General features: G+C 45.8%; 1 protein-coding gene across 2 annotated transcripts in view; it reads right to left on the bottom strand.

The window, feature by feature from the left end:
• The window catches only part of LOC128700373 (alkaline phosphatase), a 55889-nt gene that overhangs the window by 31332 nt on the left and 4336 nt on the right, over nt 1–20221 (bottom strand). Inside the window, exons 4-11 of one of the 2 annotated variants that reach the window (XM_053793536.2) lie at nt 19556–19748; nt 15732–15898; nt 14981–15176; nt 14473–14606; nt 14009–14207; nt 7163–7260; nt 6348–6471; nt 5262–5938 (exon numbers count right to left, since the gene is read on the bottom strand). In XM_053793536.2, the coding sequence (XP_053649511.2) occupies nt 5607–5938; nt 6348–6471; nt 7163–7260; nt 14009–14207; nt 14473–14606; nt 14981–15176; nt 15732–15898; nt 19556–19748 (1443 nt within the window). In that variant the 3' untranslated portion in view covers nt 5262–5606. Of the gene's footprint in view, nt 1–5261; nt 5939–6347; nt 6472–7162; nt 7261–14008; nt 14208–14472; nt 14607–14980; nt 15177–15731; nt 15899–19555; nt 19749–20221 lie in introns of those variants that run through there. The other variant, XM_070100126.1, reaches the window with a different exon arrangement.

The raw sequence follows: 20221 nt of genomic DNA, 5'->3' as shown, positions 1-20221 counted from the left end.
AGTATGCAAAATTATGGAGAAGATTATCAGGAGGAGAGTGGTGGAGCACCTGGAACGGAACAGGAGTATAAATGCCAACCAGCACGGATTCACGGAAGGCAAATCCTGTGTCACAAACCTTCTGGAGTTTTATGATAAAATAACAGAAGTAAGACAAGAGAGAGAGGGGTGGGTTGATTGCATCTTCTTGGACTGCAAGAAGGCCTTTGACACAGTTCCTCACAAGAGATTAGTGCAGAAGCTAGAGCATCAGGCGCATATAACAGGAAGGGCACTGCAATGGATCAGAGAATACCTGACAGGGAGGCAACAACGAGTCATGGTACGTAATGATGTATCACAGTGGGCACCTGTGACGAGCGGGGTCCCACAGGGGTCGGTCCTAGGACCAGTGCTATTTTTGGTATATGTGAACGACATGACGGAAGGGTTAGACTCAGAAGTGTCCCTGTTTGCAGATGATGTGAAGTTAATGAGGAGAATTAAATCTGATGAGGACCAGGCAGGACTTCAAAGAGACCTGGACAGACTGGACACCTGGTCCAGCAAATGGCTTCTCGAATTTAATCCTGCCAAATGCAAAGTCATGAAGATAGGGGAAGGGCACAGAAGACCACAGACAGAGTATAGGCTAGGTGGCCAAAGACTGCAAACCTCACTCAAGGAGAAAGATCTTGGGGTGAGTATAACACCGAGCATGTCTCCGGAAGCACACATCAATCAGATAACTGCTGCAGCATATGGGCGCCTGGCAAACCTGAGAACAGCATTCCGACACCTTAGTAAGGAATCATTCAAGACACTGTACACCGTGTATGTCAGGCCCATACTGGAGTATGCAGCACCTGTTTGGAACCCGCACTTGATAAAGCACGTCAAGAAACTAGAGAAAGTACAAAGGTTTGCAACAAGGTTAGTTCCAGAGCTAAGGGGAATGTCCTATGAAGAAAGATTAAGGGAAATCGGCCTGACGACACTGGAGGACAGGAGGGTCAGGGGAGACATGATAACGACATATAAAATACTGCGTGGAATAGACAAGGTGGACAAGGACAGGATGTTCCAGGGAGGGGACACAGAAACAAGAGGCCACAATTGGAAGTTGAAGACACAAATGAGTCAGAGAGATAGTAGGAAGTATTTCTTCAGTCATAGAGTTGTAAGGCAGTGGAATAGCCTAGAAAATGACGTAGTGGAGGCAGGAACCATACACAGTTTTAAGACGAGGTTTGATAAAGCTCATGGAGCGGGGAGAGAGAGGGTCTAGTAGCAACCGGTGAAGAGGCGGGGCCAGGAGCTAGGACTCGACCCCTGCAACCACAAATAGGTGAGTACAAATAGGTGAGTACACACACACACACACACACACACAGAGCAGGGCCTCCTGAATGACACTAGAAACAAACACGACCTAGATAACCTTGAGATGGCTGTGGGTCCCTGCTGACGTGTGTCCAGAAATACATTTACCAGCATTATCAAGAGCATACAACAACAACAACAACAACAACACCATTATTTTGCTCTATAGAGCTTAATCAAGCAGTGACTTGATAAAGCTCTATTCTGAGCGAAACACTGGGCCTAAACGTTCCTTCTGCATTTTGTATTGTCACAGCCAAGCCTCTAGTCTTTATGCTTGTATTATGGCACAATATCACAGAAATGCATTGTCACGTCACAGAGAGCTCAGCTCTCAACAGAAAGAATCCGGGTTTAATCCCCAAGCGAGTCATGTAGGCAAGTCACCTTACACCTGCTACCCCTGTTAACCTAGCAGTAAATAGACACGAGAGATGCATTCTGGGGAAAGATGAGTGACAATTTACACGGGAATTAAGCATGTTACTTCGATTTCTTGGACTGCCCAGACATGTAGACGTGGAGACATTCCTCCAAGCAGTGGAGCTTCAGGTGATCAGTCCCTTAGTCTTGGTGAATCTGTCGAAGATTGTGGAAGATTTGAATTTAGTAGTTCAAGGTGATCAGTCCCTTAGCTTTGCTAGGAAGTATTAGGTCCATCAGTCTGAAAGAATCTAAATTAGATGCTCGAGGATGCTGGCTTATATACTGGAGACAGGAGGGGTGCAACATTTTGAAGACGGCGATACACGAGGAAGTAGGTCGTGCTAATAGATTAATCAAGCGTAGAGTAGAAAAGTTCTGTGCACAGATTCCAAAAAGTTGCTGTGTCTGACAAGTATTTGATAGCAATGGTTTCTGAAAGCCACACTTAGGTGAATAAAACACATGTTAATACTTGGGTTTCTTTACTGTGATCAGTCCCTCAGCTTTGACGAATCTATGACTGTGGAAGACGTCAAGAAGTAGGTGGGGGAAGTCAGTACCTCAGTCTTGCTAGGAAGTGGTCAGTCTACCCCGATTTGTTGCTGGGCAAGTAGCTCTGGTCAAGGGATTTTCTGTATCTATTAATTTCAACTACAACACCCATGTTGGCTCTTCGGAGAGTCAGGGTGACGGTGCTGGCAATCTGTCTTGTGAGGAGGAGCAGGCGACTATCAATGTTGATATATTCTTTGCGTGTGTTGTGCATGAGGAAAAGACTGTTGGCGGCAGTGGAACCATGTACGATGGGAACTTTAAGTTGGTAAACACCTTAGTGTGTTATTGTTCTTCCGAAAGATGTTCATCACTACAGATTCGGAGTGTTGGGAGGAGGAGATCCATTATAACTCCCCGTCGTGGTTTCGAGATCATGGTGGGAGAAGTAGTGGGAGATTATCCTTGGTGGTGAGCTTTCTAAATACTTTGTATATCCATCCTTGACAAGCAAACCATCTTGCGAGTATTCCTTACGTTTAAGAGTATCTCCATTCTTGAGGAACGAAACATCGAGAAATAGGTAAAAAACACCTCTCTCTCTCTCTCTCTCTCTCTCTCTCTCTCTCTCTCTCTCTCTCTCTCTCTCTCTCTCTCTCTCTCTCTATCTCTCTCTCTCTCTCTCTCTTCTTCTTCTTCTTCTTCTTCTAGTGTGAACTGAGAGCAAAATACCATCCACATGCTTAAGCCAAATGATATATCGTGAGGTGCCGTCCTTAAAGCAGCCCCCCTCAAGTCCCTCTCTTTCTAGTTTACTTCTCTTCTTTTTTCTTAGGGGAATGCGCCTTGAGCAGACCTCAAGTGCCACAGAGTTAATTCTTTCTAGGCAGAGGTTCGGATCCACGTTGTTTAAGATATCTTTCCAGCTTGTTTCATATAGGATATGGTTAATTTGATCCCACTGTATGTTTCTGATATCGAAGTTGAATTTGATGACGACACCCTCATAACTGATCTCATTTTGCTGGTCATGAGCCCTGCCCATACATGTTTGTATCACCATGTAGTAAGCTGAGTGTATTGTCTTTGAGGCTGTTATATTTCGTGCCAGATCTTCATTATTAGTGAAGATAAGGTCAAAGGTATCGTACAATCTCGTTGGCCCCACTGTTTGCTGGTTTAAGGTGAATTTGTTGCAGAGATTTATTAGCTAGTGTGTACTCACCTATTTGTGGCTGCAGGGGTCGAGTCACAGCTCCTGGCCCCGCCTCTTCGCTGATTGCTACTAGGTCCTCTCTCTCCCTGCCCCATGAGCTCTATCATACCTCGCCTTAAAACTATGTATGGTTCCTGCCTCCACCACATCACTTTCTAGGCTATTCCATGGCCTGACTACTCTATGACTGAAGAAATACTTCCTAACATCCCTTTGATTCATCTGAGTCTTCAACTTCCAATTGTGACCTCTTGTTCGTTGAATTGTTTCGAAATTGCGTCTGGTTGTTTGTAAGCAAAGACAATGACAAGATTTTATTTATCAATCTTTACTGCCAAAACCTCAGCTACACAATTTGCGGTGTTTACTGATTCCGAGAAAATAAGCATACGTAAGTCATATATGATCATACGTAAGTCATATATGATCATACGTAAGTCATATATGATCATACGTAAGTCATATATGATCATACGTAAGTCGTATATGATCATACGTAAGTCATATATGATCATACGTAAGTCGTATATGATCATACGTAAGTCATATATGATCATACGTAAGTCATATATGATCATACGTAAGTCATATATGATCATACGTAAGTCATATATGATCATACGTAAGTCATATATGATCATACGTAAGTCATATATGATCATACGTAAGTCATATATGATCATACGTAAGTCATATATGATCATACGTAAGTCATATATGATCATACGTAAGTCATATATGATCATACGTAAGTCATATATGATCATACGTAAGTCATATATGATCATACGTAAGTCATATATGATCATACGTAAGTCATATATGATCATACGTAAGTCATATATGATCATACGTAAGTCATATATGATCATACGTAAGTCATATATGATCATACGTAAGTCATATATGATCATACGTAAGTCATATATGATCATACGTAAGTCATATATGATCATACGTAAGTCATATATGATCATACGTAAGTCATATATGATCATACGTAAGTCATATATGATCATACGTAAGTCATATATGATCATACGTAAGTCATATATGATCATACATAAGTCATATATGATCATACGTAAGTCATATATGATCATACGTAAGTCATATATGATCATACGTAAGTCATATATGATCATACGTAAGTCATATATGATCATACGTAAGTGTTTATATTCTATTAAGATATTTTTCCAAACTTAAAGTAAAGGGAAAAAACGTGTTGAACATAACGTAAATATGTGCAACACGTTATGTGATTCCCATTGGTTGATTTACCACATTATGTGAACCCTTGTGATTCGGTCATCACATCATGTGACAAGCGGAGATAGATATATCACATTACCATCCACATCCTGTAGCTACAGAGACTAGATAAGTAAGTATAATTAAGCACTTGTACACATAAGTACTGCTACTCTCTGTAACGACCGGGTTTGTACAGGTGGAGGGTCTTCAAGGAACTAGCTTGGGATAACTGCCTTGTTATCTATGAAACAGTCGGCTTTGAAACCGAGTCAGGTTGAATATTCTTTAGTGGTTCGTGGAATCACCGCTCTCGCATCCCTGTCTCAAACATGACCTCCTAAATCATAATGGAAATATAACAGAATCATGAGCTTTGGTAAAACTGAAAGGCAGAACACACCTAAGCAGAAGACAGGAAGGGAAAAAAAATTATAGGAAAGGAGAAGAGGCAGAGAGAGAGGAGGAGGAGGAGGAGGAGAAGGAGGAGGAGGAGGTCAATTCACAAATGTTCTGAACTTTACAGCATTTAATAATGTAATGAGAAAGGAAGACATCTACAGAGACAAGGTGTGTGTATATGGGAAAGTCAATGTAGAAAAGAACTGTGCAGAGCAAGCATTGATTTGGACAACGCCTCGCTCTGTGTAGAGCTTTATCAAGTCAGTCAGTTGGCATGATAAAGCTATACACAGAGCGAAACGTTGTCACAATGAGGGCGTGTTTCACACCCGTACATTTTCTGCCATAGCAGCCACATTAACAAAAGTTGCTCCCGTGTAAAAATAACTAGATTGTTAACAGAGTTTTATGTTAAACACCGTTAACAGAGTGGAAGTGTATAATGTGAGTTATACTACAGGAGTGTGTTACTCCACAGGCACAGGAAGACAAATAACACCATTGTGATATATCCAGAAGTGGCTGCTGGGGCGCTGTCCTTCACTGCCTCCTTCTTAACATCATCGATCTCAGTTCTCCCTACTTCGATGTCCTCCCGGCGGCTGTCGGTATGATTCTCACATCCCTCCAAGTGAATTCCTTGCCTGTGTCTGTTATTAGTTCCATTGTCCTGCTTCAGGGGCCGAGCGCAGTCGTTCTTGTAGGGTCCAATGCAAGCAGCACTGGCCATGACGTGAGCCACGTAGGTCTGCTCATGTACTCGGTGGAACAGGTGGCTCATAGGACCTATGGAAAGACACAGAAGAGAAACATTTCGGCTTCAATCGATGTTCTCGCACGGCGTGATCGTTGACGACACAGTATTTAGTTAAGGCTACTCCAGTTATGAGCACTGTTTACAACTGGTCGAGATACAAGGAACAACACGAGAGAAAAACAGTGTTCCTTACCTGCTCTTGCAAGGGCACGATGCAAAGGCGACACAAACACGTGACGAGCATGAGACAAACACGGTACAAGCATGAGACAAACACGTTACAGGCACGACACAAACACGCCACAAGCTCATCGCGACCACATCATACTCACCACATAAACACGCCACAAGCACGCCATATGCATGCAACACACTACAAAACAGGAAAGACCCAAGTAGTAAACTCAGGTAGTTTACAAGCTGTATAAACTAGCATACCTGCAGCGAAGACTGCCACGTCCTCGCCTCCGTGTGCCTCATGACCAACTTGAGTGGGCACGGCTGCCAGTGCCACGTAATCCTTCTGATTTGTGTCAACACCTGTCAAGTTGGGTCGCACCACCTGTGTACATAATAAAAGGCTTCGTCAACGTTACCTAACTTAGATATTAACCGCACTAGCTCAAGTTAATAAGTGGATACATATATAAATTCCATTTAGTTTGCCGAAGAGGATAAAATGGCGAGAAAGACTCACCTTAGGGAACAAAAAAATCACATTACCGTGACTAGAACAATACAGAAGATAGGATGATAAATTAGACACATGTGCAACTCTTGGGTATCTTTATTAAGGAAACGTTTCGCCACACAGTGGCTTCATCAGTCCATACACAGGAGAAACTTGAAGAACAGGAGGAGAATGAGGTAATCAGTCCCTCAACCTTGAATCGATGTGGTCAGTCCATCAATCTTATTCTATTCAAGACTGATGGACTGACCACATCGATTCAAGGTTGAGGGACTGATTACCTCATTCTCCTCCTGTTCTTCAAGTTTCTCCTGTGTATGGACTGATGAAGCCACTGTGTGGCGAAACGTTTCCTTAATAAAGATACCCAAGAATTGCACATGTGTCTAATTTATCAAAGTGTCGGTTCTGTGAACCATTCATCTACAGAAGATAGGAGCTTACGACGACGTTTCGGTCCGACTTGTGCAATTAGTCAGTGGTCTAAGTCGGACCGAAACGTCGTCATAATGACTCACCTTCATCATAACGTCAATGTAAGTGGTGGTAACATCTCTCTCACCTTCTGACCATCCCAGGTGTAGTTGTATCCCTGGCCGGTGGTAAACATGAGAGTGGTGTAAGGAAGTCCATCTGTCACATACTCGCTTGTCGTTATTCCTGCGGGTCAATATTGCTCTCTCTCAGTAGGAATACACACACACACACACACACACACACACACACACACACACACACACACACACACACACACACACACAAACACACACACCTAGCCAAGCACGTAAAGAAACTAGAGAAAGTGCAAAGGTTTGCAACAAGACTAGTCCCAGAGCTAAGAGGTATGTCCTACGAGGAGAGGTTAAGGGAAATCAACCTGACGACACTGGAGGACAGGAGAGATAGGGGGGACATGATAACGACATACAAAATACTGAGAGGAATTGACAAGGTGGACAAAGACAGGATGTTCCAGAGATTGGACACAGTAACAAGGGGACACAGTTGGAAGCTGAAGACACAGATGAATCACAGGGATGTTAGGAAGTATTTCTTCAGCCACAGAGTAGTCAGTAAGTGGAATAGTTTGGGAAGCGATGTAGTGGAGGCAGGATCCATACATAGCTTTAAGCAGAGGTATGATAAAGCTCACGGCTCAGGGAGAGTGACCTAGTAGCGATCAGTGAAGAGGCGGGGCCAGGAGCTCGGACTCGACCCCCGCAACCTCAACTATGTGAGTTAAACTAGGTGAGTACACACACACACACACACACACACACACACACACACACACACACACACACACACACACACACACACACACACAAACACACAAACACCGTGAGAGATAGGGGGATATGATAACGACATATAAAATACTGAGAGGAATCGACAAGATGGACAGAGACAGAATGTTCCAGAGATGGGACTCAGCAACAAGGGTTCACAGTTGGAAGATGAAGACTCAGATGAACCACAGGGCTGTTAGGAAGTATTTCTTCAGTCACAGAGTTGTCAAGAAGTGGAATAATCTGGGAAGTGATGTAGTGGAGGCAGGATCCATACATAGCTTTAAGAAGGGGTATAGTAAAGCTCACAGACAAGGTAGTGAGTGATCCAGTAGCGACCAGTAAAGAGGCGGGGCCAGGAGCTATGAATCGACCTCTGCAACCACAATTAGGTGAATACAGTTAAGTGAGTACAATAAGAGAAGCTTTAGTCTAAAAATAGCATCTTGAAATCTCGACATTTTTTGAAGGGGGGTTTTTGATCCGAGGAATTGAACTTGCCCTCCCTTTCTCTGAATGGAAATCTGATTGTCACCCATTCCCTTAGGCGCTATATAACCCATATGGAAACCATACCACGGGCGGGGATAGAACCCGGGTTCTATCCCCGGGGCCCGTGGTATGGTTTGTTTGCAATCGTGTCATTACGATTTCGTGAATACCCCATATGGGTTTAGCGCCTTTAATGAGTCTAAGCTGGGGGTTAGCATGGACCTGCTTCACATGGGTCAATAGGCCTGTTGCAATGTTCCTTCTTTCTAATGTTCTTAATATATTCACATTAAAATCAATATTCTCTCCCGATACATTCATTATTTATTCAGTTTCCTTTTTTAAAACTTGGTAAGTAGAGTTAGTTAACGTGACTGACTCTACGTCACTGGAAGAAGGACTCTACGTCACTGGGAGAAGGACTCTACGTCACTGGGAGAAGGATTCTACGTCACTGGGAGAAGGACTCTGCCTCCAGAATTGTGTTCAGTTGAATAATCCTCACGTCAAGTACAGCTCAGTGCTTGACAGCCCTTACATTAAAATCACATTCCCCGACTTTTTCTTGGGATTATCTTAGGTAATGTACATATATACTGCTATGTATGATAATTTATGTAAGTGTATTTATGTATACCTGTACGTGAATAAACTTATTTAAGCATCAAGCAAGCAGGTGTGGGCAGCACCTAGCAAGCAGATGTGGGCAGCACCTAGCAAGCAGGTGTGGGCAGCACCAAGCAAGCAGGTGTGGGCAGCACCTAGCAAGCAGGTGTGGGCAGCACCTAGCACTTACTGCTAGTGAAGAGAACGTCAGTAAGCCTTAATTAACATGTACATCAACATCATCTCCACCTCCTTAATTAATCTGTCTGACTGGTTTACACACTAAATGGTCGCGTAAGCTGCTTGCCAGATGGGGTGGGAGGGAATACGAGGGAAAATACATCACCTTAGTATCTCTTAGTGCTTTCCTAGTCTGTTATTCTGTCTTAAACTATGTCTCAAGGGCGAATTAAGTGAGTTGTAGTGTACACACACCCACACACACCCACACACACCCACACACACCCACACACACCCGCACACACACAGACACAGACACATGCAAACCCAGATTTACAGAGGTTACAAAGGGATCACCGATCAAAGAGGTGCTTTATCTTCAGGCAGGTGGAGGATATAAGAGATATGATCAGTCCAGGAAGCTCTGAATGTACACTGAACCGAGATCACATCTTCGAAGATGGAGAGAGTCAGGAAGCGGAGGATCGAACCTTCAACGCTACTTGTGCTAAATGACCCACATAGGGTTAGCGTTTCAAACGAATAATAATAATAATAATAATAATAATAATAATAATAATAATAACAATACTACTACTACTACTACTACTACTACTACTACTACTACTACTACTACTACTACTACTAATAATAATAATAATAATAATAATAATAATTAATAATAATAATAATAATAATAATAATAATAATAATAATAATAATAATAATAATAATAATAATAATAATAATGTAATATAATAATGATGATCATTAATAAGTACTAGTACTACTAGTACTACTATTGCTACTACTACTACTACTATTAATAATAATAATAATAATAGTAATAATAATAATAATCATAATAAAATCCTGCATTTTATATCTGCAAATTTATATTAATCAAACTGACAAGACTTTGAATATGAGAGTGAAAGATGATCAAGAGAGAGAGAGAGAGAGAGAGAGAGAGAGAGAGAGAGAGAGAGAGAGAGAGAGAGAGAGAGAGAGAGAGAGAGAGAGAGAGAGTGAGAGAGGAGTGCGTGTACTCTCTGAGTACCAGATGATACTAAGAAGAGTACCTCTGACAGACAGTGTTCATTGTGTTAGTTTGTGAAGAAGACAGCCCGCTAGTCTATGGTGTTACTGTCAGACAGACAGCAGTAGCAGTCTGTAACAGCGTTGATACTGCTGCTAGGAGGGTACACAGCAGACTTTGATACTGCTGCTAGGAGGATACACAGCAGACATTGATACTGCTGCCAGGAGGGTACACAGCAGACTTTGATACTGCTGCTAGGAGGGTACACAGCAGACTTTGATACTGCTGCTAGGAGGGTACACAGCAGACTTTGATACTGCTGCCAGGAGGGTACACAGCAGACTTTGATACTGCTGCTAGGAGGGTACACAGCAGACTTTGATACTGCTGCTAGGAGGGTACACAGCAGACTTTGACACTGCTGCTAGGAGGGTACACAGCAGACTTTGATACTGCTGCTAGGAGGGTACACAGCAGACTTTGATACTGCTGCTAGGAGGGTACACAGCAGACTTTGACACTGCTGCTAGGAGGGTACACAGCAGACTTTGATACTGCTGCTAGGAGGGTACACAGCAGACTTTGATTCTGCTGCCAGGAGGGTACACAGCAGACTTTGATACTGCTGCTAGGAGGGTACACAGCAGACTTTGATACTGCTGCTAGGAGGGTACACAGCAGACTTTGACACTGCTGCTAGGAGGGTACACAGCAGACTTTGATACTGCTGCTAGGAGGGTACACAGCAGACTTTGACACTGCTGCTAGGAGGGTACACAGCAGACTTTGATACTGCTGCTAGGAGGGTACACAGCAGACTTTGATACTGCTGCTAGGAGGGTACACAGCAGACTTTGATACTGCTGCCAGGAGGGTACACAGCAGACTTTGATACTGCTGCTAGGAGGGTACACAGCAGACTTTGATACTGCTGCTAGGAGGGTACACAGCAGATTTTGATACTGCTGCTAGGAGGGTACACAGCAGACTGTGATACTGCTGCTAGGAGGGTACACAGCAGACTTTGATACCGCTGCCAGGAGGGTACACAGCAGACTTTGATACTGCTGCTAGGAGGGTACACAGCAGACTTTGATACTGCTGCTAGGAGGGTACACAGCAGACTTTGATACTGCTGCTAGGAGGGTACACAGCAGACTTTGATACTGCTGCCAGGAGGGTACACAGCAGACTTTGATACTGCTGCTAGGAGGGTACACAGCAGACTTTGATACTGCTGCTAGGAGGGTACACAGCAGACTGTGATACTGCTGCTAGGAGGGTACACAGCAGACTTTGATACCGCTGCCAGGAGGGTACACAGCAGACTTTGATACTGCTGCTAGGAGGGTACACAGCAGACTTTGATACTGCTGCTAGGAGGGTACACAGCAGACTTTGATACTGCTGCTAGGAGGGTACACAGCAGACTTTGATACTGCTGCCAGGAGGGTACACAGCAGACTTTGATACTGCTGCTAGGAGGGTACACAGCAGACTTTGATACTGCTGCTAGGAGGGTACACAGCAGACTTTGATACTGCTGCTAGGAGAGTACACAGCAGACTTTGATACTGCTGCTAGGAGGGTACACAGCAGACTTTGACACTGCTGCTAGGAGGGTACACAGCAGACTTTGACACTGCTGCTAGGAGGGTACACAGCAGACTCTGACACTGCTGCTAGGAGGGTACACAGCAGACTTTGATACTGCTGCTAGGAGGGTACACAGCAGACTTTGACACTGCTGCTAGGAGGGTACACAGCAGACTTTGATACTGCTGCTAGGAGGGTACACAGCAGACTTTGATACTGCTGCTAGGAGGGTACACAGCAGACTTTGATACTGCTGCTAGGAGGGTACACAGCAGACTTTGACACTGCTGCTAGGAGGGTACACAGCAGACTTTGACACTGCTGCTTGGAGGGTACACAGCAGACTTTGACACTGCTGCTAGGAGGGTACACAGCAGACTTTGATACTGCTGCTAGGAGGGTACACAGCAGACTTTGACACTGCTGCTAGGAGGGTACACAGCAGACTTTGATACTGCTGCTAGGAGGGTACACAGCAGACTTTGATACTGCTGCTAGGAGGGTACACAGCAGACTTTGACACTGCTGCTAGGAGGGTACACAGCAGACTTTGATACTGCTGCTAGGAGGGTACACAGCAGACTTTGATACTGCTGCTAGGAGGGTACACAGCAGACTTTGACACTGCTGCTAGGAGGGTACACAGCAGACTTTGATACTGCTGCTAGGAGGGTACACAGCAGACTTTGACACTGCTGCTAGTAGGGTATACAGCAGACTTTGATACTGCTGCTAGGAGGGTACACAGCAGACTTTGACACTGCTGCTAGGAGGGTACACAGCAGACATTGATACTGCTGCTAGGAGGGTACACAGCAGACTTTGACACTGCTGCTAGGAGGGTACACAGCAGACTTTGACACTGCTGCTAGGAGGGTACACAGCAGACTTTGATACTGCTGCTAGGAGGGTACACAGCAGACTTTGACACTGCTGCTAGGAGGGTACACAGCAGACTTTGACACTGCTGCTAGGAGGGTACACAGCAGACTTTGACACTGCTGCTAGGAGGGTACACAGCAGACTTTGACACTGCTGCTAGGAGGGTACACAGCAGACTTTGACACTGCTGCTAGGAGGGTACACAGCAAACTTTGATACTGCTGCTAGGAGGGTACACAGCAGACTTTGATACTGCTGCTAGGAGGGTACACAGCAGACTTTGACACTGCTGCTAGGAGGGTACACAGCAGACTTTGACACTGCTGCTAGGAGGGTACACAGCAGACTTTGACACTGCTGCTAGGAGGGTACACAGCAGACTTTGACACTGCTGCTAGGAGGGTACATAGCAGACTTTGACACTGCTGCCAGGAGGGTACATAGCAGACTTTGACACTGCTGCTAGGAGGGTACACAGCAGACTTTGACACTGCTGCTAGGAGGGTACACAGCAGACTTTGACACTGCTGCTAGGAGGGTACATAGCAGACTTTGACACTGCTGCTAGGAGGGTACACAGCAAACTTTGACACTGCTGCTAGGAGGGTACACAGCAGACTTTGACACTGCTGCCAGGAGGGTACATAGCAGACTTTGACACTGCTGCTAGGAGGGTACATAGCAGACTTTGACACTGCTGCTAGGAGGGTACACAGCAGACTTTGACACTGCTGCTAGGAGGGTACACAGCAGACTTTGACACTGCTGCCAGGAGGGTACATAGCAGACTTTGACACTGCTGCTAGGAGGGTATACAGCAGACTTTGACACTGCTGCTAGGAGGGTACACAGCAGACTTTATTGTTGCAAGGTTTCACCTACTCTGGAGGCTTCTGCAGTCGAATACAAAGGTGACTAAATATTGGAGACAGCAGAAGCAGTGGAAGGGTAAATATGAGGTGGTCAATCCCTCAGCCTTGACGTAGCTTCGAGGTGGTCAGTCCCTCAGCCTTGACGTAGCTTCGAGGTGGTCAGTCCCTCAGCCTTGACGTAGCTTCGAGATGGTCAGTTCCTCAGCCTTGACGTAGCTTCGAGATGGTCAGTTCCTCAGCCTTGACGTAGCTTCGAGGTGGTCAGTCCCTCAGCCTTGACGTAGCTTCGAGGTGGTCAGTCCCTCGGCATTAAAATATGTTCAGCTCTATAGTCTCGATGAGGGTGAGACTATGAAGCTGGGCACTTCCATAAGGTGAGGGACTGACCACCTCAAATCTTCTTCTTCAAGGACTGACAACCTCAAATGTTTTTCAAGGCGAGTACTTACCAAAGATGTCATTGCCTCTGGGAGGGTAGCCAGCCATGGCCATGGTATGGGAATGGTCAGCTGTGACCACCACCAGCGTGTCCTCCAGGTCAACCTCCTGCAGCGCCGCCTCCACTGCCTCCTCCATCTGCAACAGCTCCTCCAGGCCTCGCCGGGGCTTGTTGTCGTGCAAACCTTTGTCTAATAAGTCGTTCTCCACCTGTGGTAGAAAGAGCTCTTAGGTACATCTTCACTCTCTTACTCAAAACACTCTGTTTCACTCTCCGTAAACCTCATACACTAACTGCCTCACACTTCCTTACCTCACTCACCTCACACATTACTCTCAGTCATCTTCACACCTCACCACCACTCTTGCTCTTCTTTACTCGTGATTTCAGCTGTTAGTGACTCCTTATATCAAACAAGTATATCTAAGCAATCTAAGACAGCTTGTGTTCCAGCTGTGAGTGTGAAACACTGACCAGGAGGAAGAATCCCCGAGAGCTCTTCTTTAGGATACGGATGGCCGCCAGGGTCTTCTCCTTCAGGCTGGGCGTCCCGTCTAGGCCATGATCACGATCCACTTCGTAGGGCACAGAGATATCTCCGAACAGTCCTGTAACATGAGAACAGAGTGAGGGACAGTTTGAGGCTGAGAAGAAAGTGAGACTGAGTGAGAGAGAAGATGTGCATGGTTAATTTAACAACAGTGTGAACACACGGAACACATCTGTTATGACAATATTAATGCTGTTTTACGTACTCCTGTTAGGAGTCGTAACCGAATCGTGTCCAATTTTCTTGGTATCCCAGCTAGTTGATGTTCCACCACCCGCCTAAAGCGCCACCTGCATAATGGTCCACCTGTTTACTTTTCCACCCGTTTAATATTCTAATGAACTGTCCTGGAGTCAACGGTCCGGAGCTACAATACACTTCCCTTGAAGTGCAGGTAATCCCAGCGAATTTAGTGCTGACGACGACACTCACCCATAAGGTAGTCGAGGTTGTCCAGCTGGAGGCCTCGCAGCTGCCGTGTGGAGGTGACGTAGGCGAAGCTGGCACCTCGCTTCTTCTTGTCCTTCTTCCACGCCTCCACCAGGTTCCTGCTGTCCGATCTCGGGCACTTGATCTTCTTTCCTCCATGAGGTGCGCCCATCTCCTGCCGTCCGCCTCCCAGGATTACCTGAAGGAGGACCAGCAGTTTAGATGCACAGTTTGTGAATTAGACACTTGTTCAACACTAATATGGAAACGTTTCTCCAACCAGTGGCTTCCTCAGTCCAATACAGAGAAGAAATGTTGAAGATCAGAAGGAGTTTTAGGTAATCAGTCCATCAATCTTGATAAGAGTCTTATCAAGATTAATGGCCCGATCACATCGTCTCAAGCTGGCCTTCCCAAGAGGCCAAAAATCAATAATGCCAATCAAACTGGTCTAGGAGGCGGGGCCCGGAGCTGAGTCTTGACCTCGCAAACATAACTCCGTGATTATAACTCGGCGAGTACATATACACAGTCTCTCTCTTTCTTTCTCTCTCTCTCTCTCTCTCTCTCTCTCTCTCTCTCTCTCTCTCTCTCTCTCTCTCTCTCTCTCACGATAAAGCCCATGGAGCAGGGAGAGAGTGGATCTAGTAGCGACCAGTGAAGAGGCGGGGCCAGAAGCTGTGATTCGACCCCTGCAACCACAAATAGGTGAGTACAATTAGGTGAGTACACACACACACACACACGCACACACCTTCATATTCTTGCCTGGTTCATCCTCCACCAGCTGTCTGGCGATATCCTTGCAGTGTGTAGCATTATCCTGGATCATCCTGGTGTCACACTGCCACTCTCTGAAGGCGGACTTAGCGTACAGTGCTGCAGGTGTGGCGTGGGTCACCTGTGATGTCGTCACCATACCTGTACACATAACATTCATCTCAGTAGTGGTCCTTCACATTGATGAATAGCTCCTTATCCAAGGAATTCATCATGGTAAGACACATTCACAGTGATACAGGACACTTTATCGAAGGTACAGAAGCTACTAATCCTCTTCCTTGGGATCGATCCCGGTTATCTCCCATTCTCCAGCCTCTGAATGGCCCCTATGCATTTAGTGTTTCCCGTCGAAATTTACTTATTACTCCAGCGTTTGATGAGGTAGACAACGGCAAAACCCATCTACTGGAAGAAAAGGCCACTGGTAGTTGAGAGGCCTTTTAATACAGCGTTCCGTCCACTAGTGAGATTTATTTAGTATACAAGAATGAACACTTACACGGCCTTACCAGTGATGAACATTTTTTAGAAGAACAATAACACACTGAGGAAGTGTTCACCAACCTGTTCACCCAACACACGTTATCATATCTCAGGTTATCCTGGGTAGTGTACACTGTGGATGATAACACAAAAAAACGAGAACAAGCGATGGAGGATGCAAAACAAGCACGGGGTGAGTTGAAAGATAGCTCTAGGCCTTTCCTGTTGCAATCAATACATCATCAGGAGCTTGCAATGTTGCAGGAAAGAGGATAAAATCCCAGCAAAAATGTTCAGAGTAAGAGTCTTTGCTAGCTAAACCCGTACGGATATAAAGAGCTCCTATGCTAGTTAACAGACATATTTTTAAGATATAATTCTGTAATTTATAATCGTATTTTCGATGGAATTATCACGATTTTTTTATCTATTCACTATTTTTTTTTTTGCACCGTAAGATTTTACGGAATAATTTTTTTAAAAATTAAGAAATGAAAATATATATTTATTCTCTACGATATTTTTTTATTTTATAATTATTATCCTCATTGTATTTTCACCCACCTGTGATCTTGTTAGTGTACTGCCACCCACCTGTGATCTTGTTAGTGTACTGCCACCCACCTGTGATCTTGTTAGTGTACTGCCACCCACCTGTGATCTTGTTAGTGTACTGCCACCCACCTGTGATCTTGTTAGTGTACTGCCACCCACCTGTGATCTTGTTAGTGTACTGCCACCCACCTGTGATCTTGTTAGTGTACTGCCACCCACCTGTGATCTTGTTAGTGTACTGCCACCCACCTGTGATCTTGTTAGTGTACTGCCACCCACCTGTGATCTTGTTAGTGTACTGCCACCCACCTGTGATCTTGTTAGTGTACTGCCACCCACCTGTGACCTTGTTAGTGTACTGCCACCCACCTGTGATCTTGTTAGTGTACTGCCACCCACCTGTGATCTTGTTAGTGTACTGCCACCCACCTGTGATCTTGTTAGTGTACTGCCACCCACCTGTGATCTTGTTAGTGTACTGCCACCCACCTGTGATCTTGTTAGTGTACTGCCACCCACCTGTGACCTTGTTAGTGTACTGCCACCCACCTGTGATCTTGTTAGTGTACTGCCACCCACCTGTGATCTTGTTAGTGTACTGCCACCCACCTGTGACCTTGTTAGTGTACTGCCACCCACCTGTGATCTTGTTAGTGTACTGCCACCCACCTGTGATCTTGTTAGTGTACTGCCACCCACCTGTGACCTTGTTAGTGTACTGCCACCCACCTGTGATCTTGTTAGTGTACTGCCACCCACCTGTGACCTTGTTAGTGTACTGCCACCCACCTGTGATCTTGTTAGTGTACTGCCACCCACCTGTGATCTTGTTAGTGTACTGCCACCCACCTGTGATCTTGTTAGTGTACTGCCACCCACCTGTGATCTTGTTAGTGTACTGCCACCCACCTGTGATCTTGTTAGTGTACTGCCACCCACCTGTGATCTTGTTAGTGTACTGCCACCCACCTGTGATCTTGTTAGTGTACTGCCACCCACCTGTGATCTTGTTAGTGTACTGCCACCCACCTGTGATCTTGTTAGTGTACTGCCACCCACCTGTGATCTTGTTAGTGTACTGCCACCCACCTGTGATCTTGTTAGTGTACTGCCACCCACCTGTGATCTTGTTAGTGTACTGCCACCCACCTGTGATCTTGTTAGTGTACTGCCACCCACCTGTGATCTTGTTAGTGTACTGCCACCCACCTGTGATCTTGTTAGTGTACTGCCACCCACCTGTGATCTTGTTAGTGTACTGCCACCCACCTGTGATCTTGTTAGTGTACTGCCACCCACCTGTGATCTTGTTAGTGTACTGCCACCCACCTGTGATCTTGTTAGTGTACTGCCACCCACCTGTGATCTTGTTAGTGTACTGCCACCCACCTGTGATCTTGTTAGTGTACTGCCACCCACCTGTGATCTTGTTAGTGTACTGCCACCCACCTGTGATCTTGTTAGTGTACTGCCACCCACCTGTGATCTTGTTAGTGTACTGCCACCCACCTGTGATCTTGTTAGTGTACTGCCACCCACCTGTGATCTTGTTAGTGTACTGCCACCCACCTGTGATCTTGTTAGTGGACTGCCACCCACCTGTGATCTTGTTAGTGTACTGCCACCCACCTGTGATCTTGTTAGTGTACTGCCACCCACCTGTGATCTTGTTAGTGTACTGCCACCCACCTGTGATCTTGTTAGTGTACTGCCACCCACCTGTGATCTTGTTAGTGTACTGCCACCCACCTGTGATCTTGTTAGTGTACTGCCACCCACCTGTGATCTTGTTAGTGTACTGCCACCCACCTGTGATCTTGTTAGTGTACTGCCACCCACCTGTGATCTTGTTAGTGTACTGCCACCCACCTGTGATCTTGTTAGTGTACTGCCACCCACCTGTGATCTTGTTAGTGTACTGCCACCCACCTGTGATCTTGTTAGTGTACTGCCACCCACCTGTGATCTTGTTAGTGTACTGCCACCCACCTGTGATCTTGTTAGTGTACTGCCACCCACCTGTGATCTTGTTAGTGTACTGCCACCCACCTGTGATCTTGTTAGTGTACTGCCACCCACCTGTGATCTTGTTAGTGTACTGCCACCCACCTGTGATCTTGTTAGTGTACTGCCACCCACCTGTGATCTTGTTAGTGTACTGCCACCCACCTGTGATCTTGTTAGTGTACTGCCACCCACCTGTGATCTTGTTAGTGTACTGCCACCCACCTGTGATCTTGTTAGTGTACTGCCACCCACCTGTGATCTTGTTAGTGTACTGCCACCCACCTGTGATCTTGTTAGTGTACTGCCACCCACCTGTGACCTTGTTAGTGTACTGCCACCCATCTGTAACCTTACCAGCATCCTGCCACCCATCTGTGTCCTTCCACCCACCTGTAACCTTGCCAGCATCCTACCACCCACCTGTGTACTTGCCAGCATCCTACCACCCACCTGTGTCCTTGCCAGCATCCTACCACCAACCTGTGTCCTTGCCAGCATCCTACCACCCACCTGTGTCCTTGCCAGCATCCTACCACCCACCTGTGTCCTTGCCAGCATCCTACCACCAACCTGTGTCCTTGCCTGCATCCTACCATCCACCTGTGTCCTTGCCAGCATCCTACCACCCACCTGTGTCCTTGCCAGCATCCTACCACCCACCTTTGTCCTTGCCAGCCTCCTATCACCCACCTGTGACCTTGCCAGCATCCTGCCACACACCTGTGTCCTTGCCAGCATCCTACCACCCACCTGTGTCCTTGCCAGCATCCTGTGCCCAGTTAAGGATGGTGTCCAGTCTGTTCTCCGGGATGAGAGAAGCATCACAGTCCTTCACCTTTACTCTACCGTTAACTCCCAGAGTTTCATAGTTAGCCTTGACACCTGTCAGGTAGGCAGTGGCAGTATTGGCACTGTCTGGCACTTGCTTGTCCAAGGCATATGTCTGTAGGGACACATAAGAACCAGTCACAATACAACAACAATACTGTCTGGAACAATTCACATCCCAGAATACCCTGGCTGGAACAATTCATATTCCAGAATACCCTGGCTGGAACAATTCACATCCCAGAATACCCTGGCTGGAACAATTCATATCCCACAATACCCTGGCTGGAACAATTGACATCCCATAACACCCTGGCTGGAACAATTCACATCCCACAACACCCTGGCTGGAACAATTCACATCCCATAACACCCTGGCTGGAACAATTCACATCCCACAACACCCTGGCTGGAACAATTCACTAATCCAAAGCTCAGATATGGATACCTGTGCTATATTTCTCTCTAAACTAATACCATTACCTGTCTAGAATGACCTGAAAACTTTTCCCAGGTACCATTCCCTTCCGGGTCATTAGGGAGCTCACCTGTCAGGTCGAAGGTCGACACCGGCATTCACCTTCACAC

Source organism: Cherax quadricarinatus, chromosome 71, assembly GCF_038502225.1.
Source record: "Cherax quadricarinatus isolate ZL_2023a chromosome 71, ASM3850222v1, whole genome shotgun sequence".
Lineage (NCBI taxonomy): Eukaryota > Metazoa > Arthropoda > Malacostraca > Decapoda > Parastacidae > Cherax > Cherax quadricarinatus.
This window is presented reverse-complemented; position numbering and strand designations above follow the sequence as displayed.